At 35.7% G+C, this 19,804-nt stretch overlaps 1 protein-coding gene and 1 long non-coding RNA gene across 2 annotated transcripts in view; one reads left to right on the forward strand and one right to left on the reverse strand.

Annotated features, from left to right (window-relative positions):
* LOC110256901 (uncharacterized) overlaps window positions 1-7,847 on the reverse strand; it is a 95,015-nt gene extending 87,168 nt beyond the window's left edge. Inside the window, exon 1 of the long non-coding RNA XR_002338981.2 lies at window positions 7,686-7,847. This is a non-coding gene — a long non-coding RNA (uncharacterized LOC110256901). The remainder of the gene's footprint in view (window positions 1-7,685) is intronic.
* Window positions 1-19,804, forward strand: part of MUSK (muscle associated receptor tyrosine kinase) — a 105,921-nt gene that overhangs the window by 14,493 nt on the left and 71,624 nt on the right. The window contains exons 3-5 of the mRNA XM_021074443.2: window positions 7,712-7,863; window positions 11,536-11,663; window positions 13,403-13,544. Of these exons, the coding sequence (XP_020930102.1) occupies window positions 7,712-7,863; window positions 11,536-11,663; window positions 13,403-13,544 (422 nt within the window). The remainder of the gene's footprint in view (window positions 1-7,711; window positions 7,864-11,535; window positions 11,664-13,402; window positions 13,545-19,804) is intronic.

Genomic DNA, 19,804 nt, shown 5'->3' on the forward strand with positions numbered 1-19,804 from the left:
AATTAGAAAACACTCTGATATCCTAATTCTGGGGGTACATTAATTCTGGGGAATTAATGGGAACCAGCCTCATCTCCTGTACTTCCAATGTCCCAACCAAGTGATGCATGTCATCTAGGAATCTGACCTCCAGGAGACCATGACTTTTTCTTTTGAAAGTCAGAAAGGACTCCTGGTATATAGTCAGGCAGCCTCCCAAACAGATAAAATTCCCACTTGGCATACAAAGGTTATCCTATATGCTAAGTGGGAATTTTATCAGTTTGGGATCTGTAACAAAGGGAACAGATAGCTTGCATTAGGGTTAGAGTGTATAACTGCTCCATAGACTGGGGTTCATGAACTTGGATGGGGAAAAATTATGTCCTTGTTTTCACTAAGCTCCAATTGAAATTTAGGGCTTCTGATTGTGGCCCATGCTGTAATGGGGGAAACTACCCCATGCTGAAGTGGCCTTAAAGTACTCTACCAGGCAAGCCATCCCAGAAGTCCCAGGATAGGAAGCCTCAACGGACCAAATTGAAAGGCTTAAAATACAGTTTCTTAAATCAATTTCAAACACATAGATAGAAACATGGGGAAAGAAACAGGCCAAGTTAATATACTTAGGAATCTTGGCTCACTCAGTGCTTTATATGTTCAGTCTTTCTCTCCTGTGCCTAAGATGTCCCTACTGTGGTGTTCTTACAAGAAACAGAGTCGAGGTTGAGCAAGGGTCCAAGGTGGAAGGTCCCTGAAGCCAACGACACATATTTATTCTGCTACTGAAGGGATGCAGAGATGAGTACACATGGCCGGGGCTGTAACTTGCCAATTCCCCTGCTCAACAGTCATGGATTTTCACTGTGTTTCTTGGATAGAGGTCATAGGACCATAACAGGGCCATATTGCGTATCACCAGAGGGTTGTGGTTTTAGAAGTGATGAAGTTGTCAGTCTAGAAGGGGCACAATTATGAACTTGTCTTTCCATTTACCATAAGTAACACTCTTCTTTGTTCCATCTTATTGTTCATTTATTCCATATAACTCTGATAAGTTGCTATTTTACTACTTATATTCAACATATACTATCAATTTTGCCTATATTTCACAAGTCACTAGCTTACTCTTTATCTCTATTTAACACAAATAACATTATTAATATTTCATAAGCTATTAGCTTTACAATTTATATGCTTCATATTTTTGTTTTATCTATCTTACTTATATCTTTGTCTTCTACAAGAAAATTGAATATTCCTACATAATACAGGAAAACCTCATTTAATACAGATCATGAATAACAATGGTAATAAAAGTACCATTTTCATTTCTGATTTTATTGATTTGAGGCCTTTTTTCTTAATGAGTCTCAATCAAGACCGAGTTTATCAATCTTAACTTAAAGACTTAGCTTTTAGTTTTATTGATCTTTTCTATTGTTTTAATTTTTTAAGTTTTATTGAAGTATACAATGAGTTACAATGTTGTGAAAATTTCTACTCTACAACAAAGTGATTCAGTTATACACATACACACATCCATTTATTTTTAGATTCTTTTCCCATATAGATTATCACAGAATATTGCATAAAGTTCCCTGTGCTATACAGCAGGTCTCCATTGGCCAGTCATTCCATATGCCAATCCCAAACCCCCAATCCATCCCTACTCCCTCCTGTCTCTTTGATAACTATAAGTTTGTTTTCAAAGTCTGTGAATTTGTTTCTGTTATACAAATAAGTCCATTTGTATCCTTTTTTTAGATTCCACATATAAGCAAAATCAAAATGATGTTTGTCTTTAACTTCATTTAGTGTGATAATCTCTAGGTCCATCCATGTTACTTCAAATGTTATTTCATTCTTTTTTATAACTAATATTCCATTGTATACATATACCATATCTTCTTTATTCATTCCTCTGTCAGTGGACATTTAGACTGCTTCCATGTCTTGACTATTGTAAATAGTGCTGTAATGAACTTTGGGGTGCATGTATCTTTTCAAATTCTGGTTTGTGCCCAGAAGTAGGATTGCTGGATCATATGGTAATTCTATTTTTAGTTTTTTGATATTTTTTGATTTCCTCTTTGATTTCATAAGTGACCTGTTGTTTGTTTAGTAGCATATTGTTTAGCCAATATTTGTTAAACTCAAAATGGATCAAAGATCTAAATGTAAGACTGGATACTATAAAACTCCTAGAGGAAAACAGGCAGAAGACTCTTTGACATAAATCACAGCAATATTTTTTTGGATCTGTCTCCTAGAGGAATGGAAATAAAAATAAAAATAAACAAATGGGACCTCACTAAATTTAAAAGCTCTTGTACAGCAAAGGAAACCATAAACAAAATGAAAAGACAACCTACGGACTGGAAGAAAATATTTACAAAAGATGCTACCCACAAAGGATTAATTTCCAAATATTCCAAAATATACAAATAGCTCATACAGCTTAATATCAAAAAAACAACCCAATCGATAAAAGGGGGAAGATGACTCAAATAGACATTTCTCCAAAGAAGACAGACAGATGGCCAACAAGCCTATGAAAAGAACTTCAATACTGGGAATTCCCATTGTGGCTCAGTAGTTAACAAACCTGACTAGTATTCATGAGGACACAGGTTGGATCCCTGGCATTGCTCAGTGGGTTAAGGATCTGGCGTTGCTGTGAGCTGTGGTGTAGGTTGCAGATGAGGCTTGGATCTGGCGTTGCTGTGGCTGTGACGTAGGCCAGCAGCTATAGCTCTGATCCAACCCCTAGCCTGGGAACCTCCATATGCCACAGGTACAGCCCTAAAAAAAGAAGAAAAAAAAAAGAACTTCAATATTGATAATTATTAGAGAAATTTAAATCAAAACTACCATGAGGTATCACCTCACACCAGTCAGACTAACTTAAAAAAGTCTACAAATAATAAATGCTGGAGAGAGTGTAGAGGAAAAGGAAAAAGGAACCCTCCTACAAGTGTTGGTGGGAATGTGGACTGGTGTTGCACCTATGGAGAGGTTCCTTAAAAAACTAAAAATAGAGATACAATATGACCCAGCAATCTTACTCCTGGGCACATATCAAGAGAAAACTCTAATTCAAAAAGATTCATGCACCCCAATGTCCATTGCAGCACTATTTACGATAGCCAAGACATGGAGGCAACCTAAATGTCCAGCGGTAGAGGAATGGATAAAGAAAATGTGATACATTTATACCATGGAATATTAGTCATAAAAAAGAGTAAAATAACATCTTTTGCAGCAGCACAGATAGACCTAAGGATTATCATACTGAGTGAAATAAATCAGACAAAGACAAATATCATATGATATCATTTATATGTAGAACTAAAAAAGCAACACACAAATGAACTTATTTACAAAACAAAAATATACTCATAGACATAGAAAATAATCTTATAACTACCAAAGGAGATAGGGGGATAAATTAGGAATTGAGATTAACAGATACAAACTACTACATATAAAATAGGTAAACAACAAGGACCTACTGTATAGCACAGGGAACTATACTCAATATTGTGTAAAAACCTATAATGGGAAAGAATCTGAAAAAGAATATATACATGCACACACGGGTGTTTAATGTAACAATTATTTTACTATACACTTGAAACTAACACAACACTGTAAATTTATTATACTTCAATTTTTTAAAAGTACCTGTAACATTATTACAGTAGATGTTATAAATAGTTTAATACTCATTATGATATAATGCAGTGTATTATTTTTGCTTATATATTGAGATATTATAATCTTCCCTACTTTGAAGTTATAATAGTTGTTAGAGAGTAAGCATTCAGTATTCAAAATCAATATTCAAAGACTAATCTCTCCAGCATTGTCTTTTAACTTGCATGGGAAGGAAGTTTGATGCCTACATTGTCAAATAACTTTGAAATATATTTCCCTGTCGTCCTCTCATATGTTTATCTTCCAATATTACAAGGACATGAAGAAATGAACAACCAAAGAGATTTTTCAAATCATGTGAAGAAAATCAACATTATAAGTCTACTTTAGGAAATCATAAATACAAACTTATTCTAATGTGACTTATAATACTATGAACAAAAATTAATATATTAATCATATATTTTATATAAAATATTTTAATATATTTAAATCTCCTCTTTATTGTAAGACAAAAATGTTACAAAGAAGTAAGAAATAAATGGAGTGATAGGTTCAAATAGTTTTTAGTCAAAGGATATGTGAAATAGGAAGAGATTGTGTTTTGAAAATACAACTGAGTACTTCCTGAGGAATAATGAATAACTTTACATGGGAGACACCTGACAAGCATTAGCTCAGCCAGGTGATAAAAGTCACTATCAACAGTGAAAAATCATATTGATAGTAGTACCCTTGTTATGATGTGATGAAATGGCACTCTGCCAAAAGTTACAAACCAAATTTAATTATTATAAAAATATAAAAGAAATTCTAATAGAGGAGCATCCTACAAAATACTCTACCAGTACTCTTCACAACTGCCAAGTCAACAAAAATAATAGAAGTCACAGAAAATGTCAGAGTTAAAAGAAGACTAAGGAATATGACAAATAAATATAATGTAGTATCCTGGATGAGATATGGAACAGAAAAAGACATTAGCTAAAAACTAAAAAAACCTGAATAAACTGTGACTTTGTTAATAATGTCTCAATATTGGTTCATTAATTGTAGCAAATGTACTACACTTATCTAAGGTGTTAACAATGGGAACATGTATGGGGTGTATGGAAATTTTCTATACTAGCTTTGCAATTTTCCTATTAATCTAAAACAGTTCTAAAAAATTCTCTTTGACATAAATCATAGCAATATTTTTTGGATCTCTCTCCTAAGACAAAACAAGTAAAAGCAGAAATAAACAAATGGGATCAAATTAAACTTAAAAGCTTTTGCACACAGCAAAGAAAAAAAAACTCAATATCAAGAAAAACCAAAAAAACCCAATCAAAAAACGTGCAGAAGATCTGAATAAACATTCTTCCAAAGAAGACATACAACAAGCACATGCAAAGATGCCCAACATCACTGATTATTAGAGAAATGCAAATAAAAACAACAGTGAGATATCATCTCACACAGTCAGAATGGCTATGATCAAAGTCTACAAATAAATGTTGGAGAGGATATGGAGAAAAGGGAAAGCTTGTACACTGTTGGTGGGAATGTAAGTTGGTGCAGCCACTACAAAAAAAAAACCAGCATATAGGTTCCTCAAGAAACTAAAAATAGAACCATCATATGATGCATCCATCCCTTTCCTGGGTATACCTCAGAAAAAACAAAAATACTATTTGAAAAAATACATGCATTCCAAATTCACGGCAGTACTATTTACAATAGCTAAGGTATGGAAGCAACAGAAGTGTCCACTGACAGATGGATAAAGAAGATGTGGTATATATATTACTCAGTCATAAAATAAAATGAAACAGTGCCATTGGTGGAGTATGCATAGACCTAGAGAGTATTATGCTTAGTGAAATGTCAGAGAAAGATATACTGTATGATATCACTTATATATGGAATCTAAAAAATAATACAAATGAGTGTATATGCAAAACAGAAACACATTCACGGATATAGAAAACAAACTAGCAGTTACCAAGAGGGAAGAGGGGTGACAAGTTAGGGATATGGGATTAAGAGATGTAAATTACTTTGTATAAAACAGATAAGCCACAAGAATTATTATATATCACAGGGAATTATAGCTATTATCTTGCAATAACTTTTAATGGAGTATAAACTGTATAATTACTGAATCACTATGCTATGTACACCTGAAACAAATATTATATTGTGACTTAACTATACATCAATTAAAAGGGGGAAGAAATATCTATTTTAAAAAATTATAAACACTTAAGTGTCCCTCACAGTTCAAAAGCAATGTATGTACTTTAATTAGGTAACAATGATACAACAGATTATAAATTTAAAAACTTTATAATTCACAGGGGTGGCTGGACTCTTAGTCCACCAGCACATCTGTAAAATATTCTAATATTCATATTTTTCCATGGAAACATATACAGCAAAAACAAAACAAAGCAAAAATTACATAAATGAGTATCATGGCTACCCTCAGTTATTTAATTGATTTAATCAACTATCCAGTGAATATATTATCCTCAGTCACATTAGACCAAAAATTGCTGCATCTCTTTTTTCCTCAATATGTGATGGGAGCCACCTGTCAAGATTAGAAAAACAAGAATCCATTTCCTTTACATTTTTTTCCATGTTATGTTAGTTTCCTATTCCTTCTGTAACAAATTACTACAAACTTAGTGACTTGAAACGACACAAATTTATTTTCTTACAGTTTTGGAGTTCAGAAGTTTGAAATAGGTCTAGTTGGGCTACAATTAGGGTGTTAACAGAATTACATTCTTTCTGGAGTCACTAGAGAAAAATCTGATTTCTTGCCTTTTCTAGCTTCTAGGAGCTGCTTGCATTCCTTGGCCTCTTCCTTCATTTTCAAAGCCAGCAATTCCATCACCCCACCCATGGCCTCCATTGCCACATATCCCATTCTCTGATCCTACTGCTTCCCTCTTCCATTTTTAAGGACAATCATGATTACACTGGGCCATCTAGATAATTCACAACACTCTGTTTTAAGATCTTTGACATCTGCAAAATCCCTTTTGCCATGTAACATGACATTCACAGGTTCTGGGGATTAAGACACGGATCTTTTGGGGGGGATTTTCTCTGCCTAATATACACATTTTTGCATAAAGAATCCTAATTTGATCATAAAACCCTCTTGTATGTTGATGCTTCCCTTTAAATTTCCTTCTGCTGTCCTAACTCCCGTCTCAAGAAACAGGGTTTTTTTGGGGATTTTTTTTTTTTGCATATCATTTAATACAATGAAATATGTAAAACACATATTTTTACAGTTTGAACATGTTTTGCTTCCTATGTATCCCAAGGAGCTAGAACTGTGCCTGGCACTTGTTAGGCACTAAACAAATATTTGATTAATGAACGAACAAATAGTTAACTGATAGCTACTTCTGTAAATATTTAGCCCTTCCTTTTTTTTTCTTTTTCTTTTTTTAATCAAGTATAGTTTACAATGTTGTGTTAATTTCAGGTATACAGCAACGTGATTCGGTTTTTATTTTTATATATATATATATATGTATATATATATATATATATAAAATCTTTTCCAGATCTTTTCCATTATAGATTATTACAAGATATTGAATATAGTTCCCTGTGCTATATAGCAGGTCCTTGTTATTTATCTATATTCTATATTGCAGTGTGTATCTTCTAATTCCTTTCTGCCAGTCACATTTATGTGTGTGTATGTCGATTGTCTAGCTGCTACTTTCCAGTAAATATGGGAGAAGACCCATACATCCTGGGTAATGATATACTTTCCTATAAAAAGAAAATTTGTGTTTGGTCTTATCAATGGACATCACCTTTTGAAATTATTTTTGAAGGACTCAATGGTGCATTGATTACTGGAGCCAAGAAAAGATTCGAAGATGATGTTAACTTTCAATTACCAAATCAGATTATTCTCTTATTGAGAGCTCATTCAAGCTTCCTCTTGTCTTTAATCTGCTTCCTCCATTGACAAGTCCTCTGTCTGACCATTCGATCGTAGCCCAAAAAATCACAGATGAGGCTCTAACCTGCCATATTCCTCTGTGACCCACAGGCTCTTTGATACCCGGTACAGCATTCGGGAGAATGGTCAGCTCCTCACCATCCTGAGTGTGGAAGACAGCGATGACGGGATTTACTGCTGCATAGCCAACAATGGTGTGGGAGGAGCTGCTGAGAGTTGTGGAGCTCTGCAAGTGAAGATGAGTGAGTTGGAGAAAGAATCATCCATTGATTTCAAAGCTGACTTGGCACACTTTGAAGTAGACAGTAAAGGGAGCCTCCCAAATACCTGGAGGTTCAAGCAGTGAGACAAGTTCAAATTCAAATCACAACCTTGAGATTGTCAGGTCCATACCTCTTATTCCTGCCAACAATCACCACCTGCAGTCAAGCCTCATAGTTCCTTATTCTCTCCCATTTTCTTGCCTTTATATGGCTCTTTATCTGCTCTACCCTGACTTCTTTCACTCAGGAACTTCCCTTTAAAATCTTTACCCTGTGCCTGTAAAACAGTTTCATTACAACCAAACACGCTTTTCACCTCTAACTTCTTTGCAGACGCTTCTTCAACCCTTTTGCCTTACTCGATTTTCTTGAGTGACTCTTTAAACTTGAGTGACTTTTCTGCATAAAAGGAGGCTTTAGCCCTTCCCCATTTAATGTCAGCAAGGCTAGCATGTGCTGATGGTTAATGGCTGTTTTAAGCTATTATATTTTATATTCCTGTGCAAAACTTTTCCTCTCGTGAGGGCCTATGCCATCTTGACCATTCTCTAACTCTACTCATCAAGTCATCTACTCACCTCTAGGTCCTATCCCATATTTATGGAAGACCTTGATTCCAGATTTATTATCTCTCTATCCGCTCCCACTCTTGCTATTATCCTAAGGGATTTTAACAGTCATGGAACAGAGTCACTATCTACTGCCTCCTATGGCTGCTTGGCCTTCACAAGTCCAGTGATATTTGCCTTAACTCCTTATCAGTTTACCACATCTATGACCTAGTCACCTCAGGAAATGGACAGTATTTCAAATATTAAACTCCAGGAGGTCACATCCTGAACATGGACTTTTCTATTTCCAGCTCCATATGATGAGGGAAGCAGTTTCCCATACTCACAATCTGTCTCCACACAGAGGCACAAATCCCATCTGTCTCCTTTCTCAGCTAAGAATGGAGTCTAGCTCTCTCACGCCCTCCTCCCACTCCATACAGTCACCATCACAGTCACGTTCTCCTGCCCTTGACTCCTCTCTGGTCTCTGTTCCATCACTGATCCCCAGTGAGGACTTCATTCAGTTCTCTCTTCTACATGGCGTGGCATCATCAATCATGCCCTCACCTGCATCCTCAAAATCTCATGACTCCTTGTGCTGTAGCACCTGCTGTTTGCAAACTGTAAACCTTGTAATTATATAACTTTATTTTCTCCTCTCTGACACCACCCTATTGAAGGGAAAAATCACATAAACATGCATGTTGGTACTACACCCAGTACAATGGAATCCAGTTCCAGCAGGAACTTTATTGAGAGTTTCTGTTGTTGATGTTCATCACTATTTCTTATATTTTATCTTTCCATTTTGTTGTTATTGTTTGCTGGAGGAAGTGGGATGTGGTGGGGAAGCTGATATGGGGGTTCTTTGAATAAGTAGGTAGGGCTGTACCCACAAGCATGCGGGGTAGTAAGAACACCAAGCAAGGAGGTTGGGTTGTTCTCTTTCGCTGAAGAATGAAGGCTTGATTCTGAAAATAGAGCATATTTAAGTACTCCACTACCTTGTGGTGCTACTTTTCCTTGGAATGTTTCCCATATTCTTTCTGGCACTAATGTTATTGATTTTGATTCTATCTAAAATCCTCTTCTCTTCCCTCTTTTCTCTACTCTCTCCCTCGGAAAGCTCACCCACTCACGTGGGTATACACTGGCATGGCCATCCCAACTGTTTAAATTTTGGAATGCTTCCCCACTGCTTGGTAAAGAGCTGCTTCCTGAGACCTTCAAGGTCCCCACTCCCATGGCCATTCCTACTACCCCAGGACCTCCTTCAGGAGCTCCCTCTCCCAGCATCCTGCTTCAACACAATGACCAATTCTGATTAGTCAGTGCTCATGCCTCCACCTGAATCATGCTCCCTGAAAATGGGAATCCATGACTCCACATCAATACTAAACTTATTCCTAGTTTACTTTACATTAAGTTACTCACGAAGGTTCTCCTGACCTCTCACCAACAGATTACATCTATATCACTGAGAGACTAGGAGTTATCTGCTTTACACAAAGGTTTTCTCCCCAAGACATTATCTGTGACTTAGATTTGCCGTAGGAATCAGTATAGGGAGCCCCATATAAACTTCTAAGCTAAGCTTTTGCCAGTACCTGTATGACAACCCAACTCACAAATAAGATGCCTACTCAACCTACATGTAGGTATTCACTGTCTTTGATTAGGAGTAGTGTGTGCTTTAGATAGCAGGCAAAGTGACAAAGTTGCTATTTTCTTACAACATGTTTAAAGTCTGTCTTGTATTTTTGCCACAATATGGGATCATGCAAACTCTAAATGGCAACAAATGCCTAGATTGAAAATCAATAGACTGTGCAGTCTTTGCAAATATTACTTACCACCACCAGAGAACAACATCCCTGCCCACGCACACACAGGCACTTGAAGCAGAAGGAAAAAAATTCTTATTTCATGCTCTTTTTTATCAAAGCAACAAACTGTTTATGGCACATAAACTGAAAGGAATAAAATGCATGCATTTCTCAGTACTTTCTCCTGCAAAGATAGTCCTCTGTCTTCTATCTGTAACATAGGATTCCTAAATAATAAATGTAGTTTTCATTATTTTATGATGTTTCAAACAGTAAAATAACTGGCATCCTGAACTTGTCAATTCTTCTATACATCAGATTTAATAATATCTTTTTCTGAAAGCTCAATAGTGGAGAATAAAAAATTAGCTGACATAAACTCTTTCTTCTGAAAAAAAATAATTTAATAGTATTTCACAGAACAGTATACACAAGTTTACTTTGCAGAGTAGAGTTACTCTGAATTTTATGACAGAATTTCTCTGATAACAGATATAATAACATTTGATTTACTTTCTAGAGGATAAATTTGTCTACTTTTAATCACCAAACTTAAAAGTAAAATTAAGATGGAAACTTAAAGGAAAGTAGTCATAACTCAGAATTATATAAAAATATAATCTTACAGCAAAATTTTATTTTCATATCTGTTATGAATTAAATAATGTTGAATTGTTATGGTAATAGTTTATCTTAGTCAATCTTTATTAACTCTCTTTTAAAGTGATGACTACTATGATAATTTCAAACTCCTAATATGTGTTATGAACTTATTTTTCAAATAAGATAAATCTAAATTTTAAACAATATTTCTGCTTGATAGCCACTAAAAACGTGTCTTAGCATCTGGTGAATTCTTTTGTGTGTGTGTGTGTGTGTGTGTCTTTTTGTCTTTTTGTCGTTTCTTGGGCCACTCCTGTGGCATATGGGAGGTTCCCAGGCTAGGAGTCAAATCAGAGCTCTAGCTGCTGGCCTATGCTAGGGCCACAGCAACGCTGGATCCGAGCCACGTCTGCGACCTACACCACAGCTCATGGCAACGCTGGATCCTTAACCCACTGAGCAAGGCCAGGGATTGAACCCGCAACCTCATGGTTTCTAGTCAGATTCGTTAAGCACTGAGCCATGACAGGAACTCCAGCATCTGGTGAATTCTGTAAAGTAATACTCCTAAAATCATTTTTTAATGGCTATTTAGAATTAAACATATAATTAGAAATTCTAATAAAGACATGTTGCCTTTTTAATTTTTAACTGTCATTTTCCTTTAGAACCTAAAATAACTCGTCCTCCCATAAATGTGAAAATAATAGAAGGATTAAAGGCAGTTCTACCATGCACTACAATGGGTAACCCCAAACCATCAGTGTCATGGATCAAGGGGGATCGCGCTCTCAGGGTAAGTGATTATTTTGTTAAAACAAGTATATGCAATGTATTTTCAAATACAATACTCATTTGCAAATTCAGTTATACACTCATAAGCTTTTAGTATAAAATTTTCTCTATGTACAACATTTTAACTAATCTTAAATATTTCTTTTCCCATGAATGCAACTTGTAAGGCATTCCAGTTGCAGCTGAGTAGGGGAAAAAAAAAAAAGAGAGAGAGAGAGAGAGAGAGAGCAATGGGAGCCAGTAGTATGAGGAATGAAAAAGGAGACAGAGCAGAGCAAAGTCACAATCTTTTTTGTTGGTTGGTTGGTTAGTATTTGAATCATTTATTTCTTTTTAACATTGAGACTTTGAAACTCAAGAGATTTAAAAGATGGAACTACAATCCAAGCTTTAGACCTAAAAATGGTTTCTGGGAGGAGAGAGAAAAATGAGGTTTGAAGGAAAAGGTATGTAAACATTCTGGAGTGAAGTTAGAGCATCAAGACTTAAGACTGGTGAACAAACACCTTGACAATGACTTCAATCACATATAATAGTCAAACTAGAAAAGTGTTACTCACATGCTTATTTTGTACCACTTTTGTATCTCATACCTACCTTTATTGATAAACTACAATACTGCATCATCAATGTCTCTTTCCATACTCGCAAAACCTACTAACTTTGAACTCAAAGAGGTCATAGACATTATGTTTCTCATATTACTAGTTGCAAGATATTCCATTGGGAATACAAAGGTGTTGACAAATGTCAATTAACTGAAATGAAGTATAAATCAATTAAGTTTGTTTTATTTAAAATAAAACAAATAGGAGTTCCCACCGTGGCTCTGAAATGAATCTGACTAGTATCCATGAGGACACAAGTTTGATCCCTGGCCTCAATCAGAGGATTATGGATCTGGTGTTGTGATGAGCTGTGGTGTTTGTCACAGATGCAGCTCGGATCCCACATTGTGTGGCTGTGGCTGATTCAACCCCTAGCCTAGGAACCTCCATATGCTGTGGTACAGCCCGAAGAAGACAAAAAATAAAATAAAACAATTTTTTTTGATGGCTACCCCCATGGCATGTGGAAGTTCCTGGCTGGGAATCAAATCTGTACTTCTGCAGTGACCTGAGCCACTGTAGTAGAATTCTTAACCCACTGCACCATGGTAGGAAACTCCAAAACAAATCACTTTAATTTTTAATGGTAACCTGTATAATTCTCTGACTTGCCCTTTGTTATAAATATTTCCTACAATAAAAGCAAGAGGTAGCTCTATATATACTACTGAATTTAGAGTCCCTAAAGGGAAGATATTTTAATTATAAAGGCCAGTTTCTGTATTTGTAGAAATTTCCAATTTTTCAAAGGATGTAAGTTCCCCTAAGGATACCATATAGGCAGTAAGTATGGTTGTTAAAAGTAATGCTTTTAATCAAACAGACTTGGATATGACTTTTGTAGAAATCAATTAAATTCCTGAAATAAGGCTTGTTGATTTAGGACATCAAATAAGCCTGGGGGGGGGGTCCTCATATAATGAAAGAAAATAAAAATGTCTTGTGGGACTATTATTAAAATTTGGGTAATTTTATACCATCTCATTTATTATCATATGTTATGCATACTAAATGCCAAATAAATGTTAGAATGATATTTGTGATAAGAGTGGTAATGATGACAATGAAATACAGCAAATGTGTCTTTGACAGACCCATGGACATTTTAAATTCCTGTCCTTATCTCTGGCAGGAAAATTCCCGGACTGCAGTTCTTGAATCTGGGAGTTTAAGGATTCATAATGTGCAAAAAGAAGATGCAGGACATTATCGCTGTGTGGCAAAAAACAGCCTGGGGACAGCATATTCCAAATTGGTGAAGCTGGAAGTTGAGGGTAAGGTGCTGCATTCCTTCCCATTACAGAGTTACCAGAGGGCTTCACGCTCTACTGTGGAGGCTGTATTTCTGCTTGCAAAACAGAGATGCAGTAGGTAGTTCTGTTTCCTCAACTTCTCCAGATATTAGACCATCAGATTGAGACTTGAAAAATCAAAGAGAAAAATATGTTCCCTGGTATAACAGGTCATATTCCATCTATTGCCCATCTAGTGACCAAAACAGACTAAATTCACTGTAAAACTATGGATATAGATATAGATAGATAATATATAACTATAATCTATAGTTATATATGTATAAATATAAAATAATAAGATACCATTTTAGGACACCTGATTGTCTTGAACAATTCTCCCTTTTTTATAAATTTGAAGTTATTTTATCTTTTTCAGCACTTAAGACAGATCTTAAAAATGCATCAAAAGGGGGGAAAAAGTAACTACTTTCCAGATTGTATTCTGTCACAAAGGGTTGAGAAAAATAAAATACTGATTCAAATATATAACTCCAAATGGCCCTACTTCTGTGAGTTTCAGTCTCAAAATAGTCTTCATTAAAAAAAATTTTTTCCTCTAATGTCAATTAATTCAACAACTGGTTGTGAAAGCTCTTCACTGAGAAATCAGAATCCAGATTGAGCTAGGCATTCTATTCTATGCATTTGGTCATCAGATCCCTCTTGACCTAAAATTACATCATATTTTGCTTTAAAATAGAAACTACCAGCAAGCTTGTACTAGGTGAGTTAACTGACCAACTCTTCCCAGCTCTTCCCATTACAAGCCTTAGCATTAACCTCTCTAGCTCTCAACTTTGTTATCTGTAAAATGGGGTTTGTTGTGAGTACTCAATGAGATAAGCTATTGATAGAATTTAGCAGTGTCTGACCCTTTGAAAAAAACACTCAATAAATGTTGATTATAAGAATCATCACTTTCTTTTGCTTTTCTATCATCTGATTGATAAAGTGATTGGACTATCACACCCTGGTATAAATTACAGTTCAATCAGGGAAGACTTCAAAGTTACCACTATAGCTTACTTTGTTTTCATCTCTGTCTTTGGCCAAAATATACCCTTTCCTTCATCACTTCCTTCTCAATCATACAGTTGTCTATTTGCTCCTTTAAGATTATCTTTATTTCCTAGCTAGAACTTCTTCTCATTTAATTATCTCATTTCAATTAACTGTTCATGGAAAGGAATGCGGCTGGTGGGAATGGTGGTTGTCATATGTAAAAAGGATATATTTTTAGCACACCTGCTAGAATTTAATATCTTTTAAGTTATCAATGCTATTTAAAGCTCAGTCTGCAACATCCAGCTGATGTAACTTATTCAGTGAAAAATTAACAAACATACAAATATACTCCGTCACACTTTCAGACACAATGAATGTCTACCTGGACTCAGTGTTTCCCTGAACCATATGTGGAAGGATACAGAACTAATGTTATCCATTTGTATTCAATACCATAAAGATTTTCCTCTTCAAGATATATATAAGTCCTGTATATTATAACATCTAACATTGATTGTTTATCTTACTGTCTTCAAAGATATCAAAACAATTTGCATTAGCTTTGGCCTGGGGAAATAGCTCAATTAGCTGGAGTCGAATTACACAGTCTGGTCTTGCCTTGCCATTTAATTTTGTATTGTGCCTATCAGTAAAGCTGAATCCTGTCTCCTTTCTTCCTAACGTTGAAAATTTTATGTTCACTGTTTTTATTAATAGATTTTATTATTTAATGAATATATGCTAGAGATTTTATTAAACTTGCTAGTACTGAGGCCACATAATATCATTTAAAGTTACTCTAACATTAGGAAGATGCCCATTTTAGAACACATGTCTATTTCTACTCCATTCTAGTCCCTATTAAAACTGTCAACATACATGAAAATATGTGATGCTTAGGCATAGTTGCTGGTACATGATAAACATTTAGTAAATGGTATCAACTCTAATGGTTACTATTAGAAAACAAATATTGCAGGAAATCTGCTTGGCCTCTTGATGCTCTGAATGGTTGGCTTCTGCATAAAGAAATAGTTGAGGCATGTCCACAGGATCAAGTATAGATAAAACCTATTGAAAGGAAGGGTCAACTCAACCAATAACTCAGAGCAGGTGAAAAAGCGACTAAGAAGTCACTGGAGGAATCTCAATGCCTGCAAATGCCTGCTGTCTTGACAATGGTGAGGGCTGAAATGAAGCTGGCCAAGGTCAGTTGGGACAGTGCATCTGTTACAAAGTGTACCATTAACTCTGCAAATGAATTTGAGTAAATCAGAATGAGAGCTCTGTAAGTGCTGTTTGATGCTGGGCTCCACTTATGGCAAATAGGTCTGCTAGGGAAAGATAGAGCTTGTCTGCCATTATGAGCTTCTAATGAGGTTAAGCATGCCAGGTTATGGATTTGGTATAGTGTGTTCACTATATCTTAGCAGCCATAACAAGCATGAAAGAAACACCCTTTGACACAGAAGTAAAGCTCCCTTTCTAGATTGCCATCATCAAGCTGCTAGGTCTCTGGAATGGCAATGTAAACATATTCTAGCTCTCTGCCTTGTCTTAAAAGTTTCATACAGCAATGTGCAAAATTACTGATGGAACCATCTACCTCAAGCATGGCCAGACATAAATCTCTTGCTAAAATGATGAGCCAATGGGATGGCTAATACGCTAAAATGCTAGATTATTTTATTTAATTTTCACGGTCAGTCAGTGAGGGAGGTCCTATCATTGTGCCATTGCAGGAAACAAGAGGATCACTCACTCAAGGCTACACAGATAGAGGTGCCCCAAAGAAATTGAGTAATGCTGAGTACTGTCGGTTCTATTAAAGAACAAAGAGAATCATGTGTGACATTGTCAAGGGTAGGGCCAGAATGGGGATGTGGGAAGAAGCCAGAATTCTGTACATGATGGAGAATGGGAGCTGAGAAAAAGTGAGATAGCAGATGTAGACAATTTTTTTATATAAATTTGGCAGAGAAAAGGGATGAGCAAAAAAAAAAAAAAAGAGCAGTAGCTGAGGAAAATATGGCACATAGGTAACGTTGTTTTGCAAGATTTCTCTTTTAAAAAGATTGAAATCCTAAAAATTAGCAATGTTAAAATATTAATGAGAAAGAAACCTGAGAGAAGGAAACTTTGAATATACAGGAGAAAAGGGGAATATTTAAGGGACTATGGTGCTCGAGAAGGCAAAAGAGATATATTCAGCAATAAACTTTACACAAGGGGTGCCAACATGTCTCAGTTTGCTCAGGAGAGTTCTGGTTTACACCTGTTGCCCTGGAATAATTATTAATAGAGCCCTTCTTTTACTTTCAAAAATACCTCCGCTTCAATAGTAAATTATATGATCATTGTACATAAACAGGAAGAAGAAACTTCCTTCCTTGTAATATGAAGAAAGGGGGAAAGGGGTATATTCCAGTATAAATGAGTTCCTACGTTTGTGGATGGAATCTGAGAAAGCTCTGTTCTGATGGGCTCTGTTTCCGCTAGGAAGTAGGAAGTAAGGTTATCTTCTGAAAATACTTCTATAAAGGGGGGCAGAGGGATGAGGAGAGTGGCAAGGTTTTAAAATAGCTGTGGGGATTGGGGAGATGACTCACAGGGAAACTAGGCTTACTGGGCAACATTCAGGTTTTAGTAAAGGACATGACCGTGAGTATGCAGTAGCATCAATTTGCTTTGTTGCAGGTATCCCCCCCAGGGTTTCTCAGCAGTACAGCTATAAGTTGAAAAAAGTAGGAAGCCAAATCCAAAGGCAAGAAATAAGCTTTGGAGTTTTGTCAGGAAGTAATACAGGGAAAAGGATTTTGAGAATATTTTAAAAGCATGGTTGAAATAATGACTCATGGAATCTTTATGTACTAAATACACAAACCTGGGATTAACCACTTAGAGCTCCAGTCATATGACCAACAAGAGCACATGAAAATCTTCCTACTACAAACACCCAGAAATGCCAGGTAGTTGTATAACTCATAAGGATAAAATGTAAATATTCAGAAGTGGAATGAATAGAATTTGGAAAACCAGAGCAGTAGGATTATGAGCATTGTTCTTCAGGTAATGAGACAAGAGCCCATTTCTATAACATGCAAGATTGATTTTAAGACTCTTAAAGGGATAGAAGTCAAGGTCTTAAGCTCCTGTGAAGTGAAAGTTAGCACTGACATTCTTGTATTAAGCTGAGAACCACAAAAGTGAAAAGATGGACCAGAAAAACTCTACCCATTTGCGTAAAAAGACAGTACAGAGGCTTGTCTGTCTCTTCACAAGGAGAAAAAACAAGTCTTCTTATGAATGAATAGCCCGCTCTCAAACTATATCTCCTTTAGATTTGATTTTGAATTCATATTGCCATCACTGCCAATCCAGGAATCCCCAACTGGAAAAACTGACATAAAAATTACTTTCAGTTCTTCCAAAGAAGACATAGAGGTGGCCAAAAAGCACACGAAAAGATGTTCAGTATTGCTAAGTAATAGATAAATGCAAATCAAAACCACAATGAGGTATCACCTGAAATTGGTTAGAATGTCTATCATCAAAAAGTCAAAAAAATAAAATAAAATAAAAATAAATGTTTGGAATTCCCATTGTGGCTCAGCAGAAATGAATCTGACTCACATTCATGAGGATGTAGGTTTGATCCCTGGCCTTGCTCAGTGGGTTAAGGATCTGGCATTGCCACGAGATGTGGTTTAGGCCAGTGGCTGCAGCTCAGATTCGACCCTTAGCTTGGGAATCTACACATGCTGTAGGTGTGGCTCTAAAAAGACCAAAAATTAAAAAAAAAAAAAAGTCTACAAATAATTGGAGTTCCCATAATGGCACAACGGAAACAAATCCAACTAGGAACCATGAGGTTGTGGGTTCGATCCCTGGCCTTGCTCAGTGGGTTAAGGATCTGGCGTCGCCATGAGCTGTGGTGTAGGTCACAGACATGGCTCAGATCCTGCATTGCTGTGCTGTGGCGTAGCCAGCAGCTGTAGCTCTGATTGGACCCCTAGCCTGGGAATCTCCATATGCCGTGGGTGTGGCCCTAAAAAAGCAAAAGAAAAAAAAAAAAGAATCTACAAATAATGTTAGCGAGGGTGTGGAGAAAAGGGAACCCTCATACCCTCTTAGTGGAAATATAAATTGGTGCAGCCACTATGGAGAACAGTATGGAAATTCCTTTAAAAGCTAAAAATAGATCTACCATATATCTAGCAATCCAGCACATATCTGGACAAAACTATAATTCGAAAAGATACATGTACCCCAACTGCAGCACTATTTACAACAGCCAAGACATACAAACAACTCAATTCCCCATCAACAGATGATTGGCTTAAGAAAATATGTATACAATGGAATATTACCAGGCTATAAAAAGGAATGAAACATTGTCATTTGTAGCAACTTTCATGGACCTAGAGAATATTATACTTAGTAAAGTAAATCAAATACAAATACTATGTCACTTATACATGGAATCTGAAAAATAATAGAAATGAATCTACATACAAAACAGAAACAGACTCACAGACACAGATAACAAACTTGTGGTTACCAAAGGGGACTGGGAGGGAGGGACAAATTAAGATTATGAGATGAACAGATAGAACTTACTGTATCTAAAATAGACAAGCAACAAGGATTTACTATATAGCACAGGGAATTATATTCAAGATCATGTAATAACCTATAATCAAATGTAATCTGAAAAAAAAAACTAAATCACCTCACACCTGAACCAACACAATACTGTCAATCAACAATATTTCAATTTTTTAAAAAAGAAGAAAAATTAGTCCCAGATCAAAAACAGGGATTAAAAAATAACACCTAACTCTTAGGTTGTTGCAATGATTACATGAATTAATACTGGCACACTAAACACTATATGATTATTTGCTGGGTTTTTTTTTATTTATTCAATTCTTATATAGTGCTTACCATGTGCAAGGTATTATCCTATCTACTTAGAAATTTTAACTCATTAGCAATATTAATGTTATCATAAGTGAAAAAGTAAGTTAAAGAGCGGTATGTTATATATTATATATTAGAATATGTATACCAAATTGTTAATAGTCATCATCTCCACAAATAGAATTACATGGGGGGTTACTTTCTATCACATACTTTATATAGTTCAATACTTTTTGAACTTTTATGAAGAGACTTTCATAATTAGGAAGGATTAATACTTGTATTTATGCTTTGGAAAAAAATGATTTCTT

This window comes from Sus scrofa, chromosome 1, assembly GCF_054392235.1.
Source record: "Sus scrofa isolate SSC_HxYL_T2T_F1_AM1 chromosome 1, Sscrofa_HxYL_maternal_Yorkshire_Landrace_v2.0, whole genome shotgun sequence".
Lineage (NCBI taxonomy): Eukaryota > Metazoa > Chordata > Mammalia > Artiodactyla > Suidae > Sus > Sus scrofa.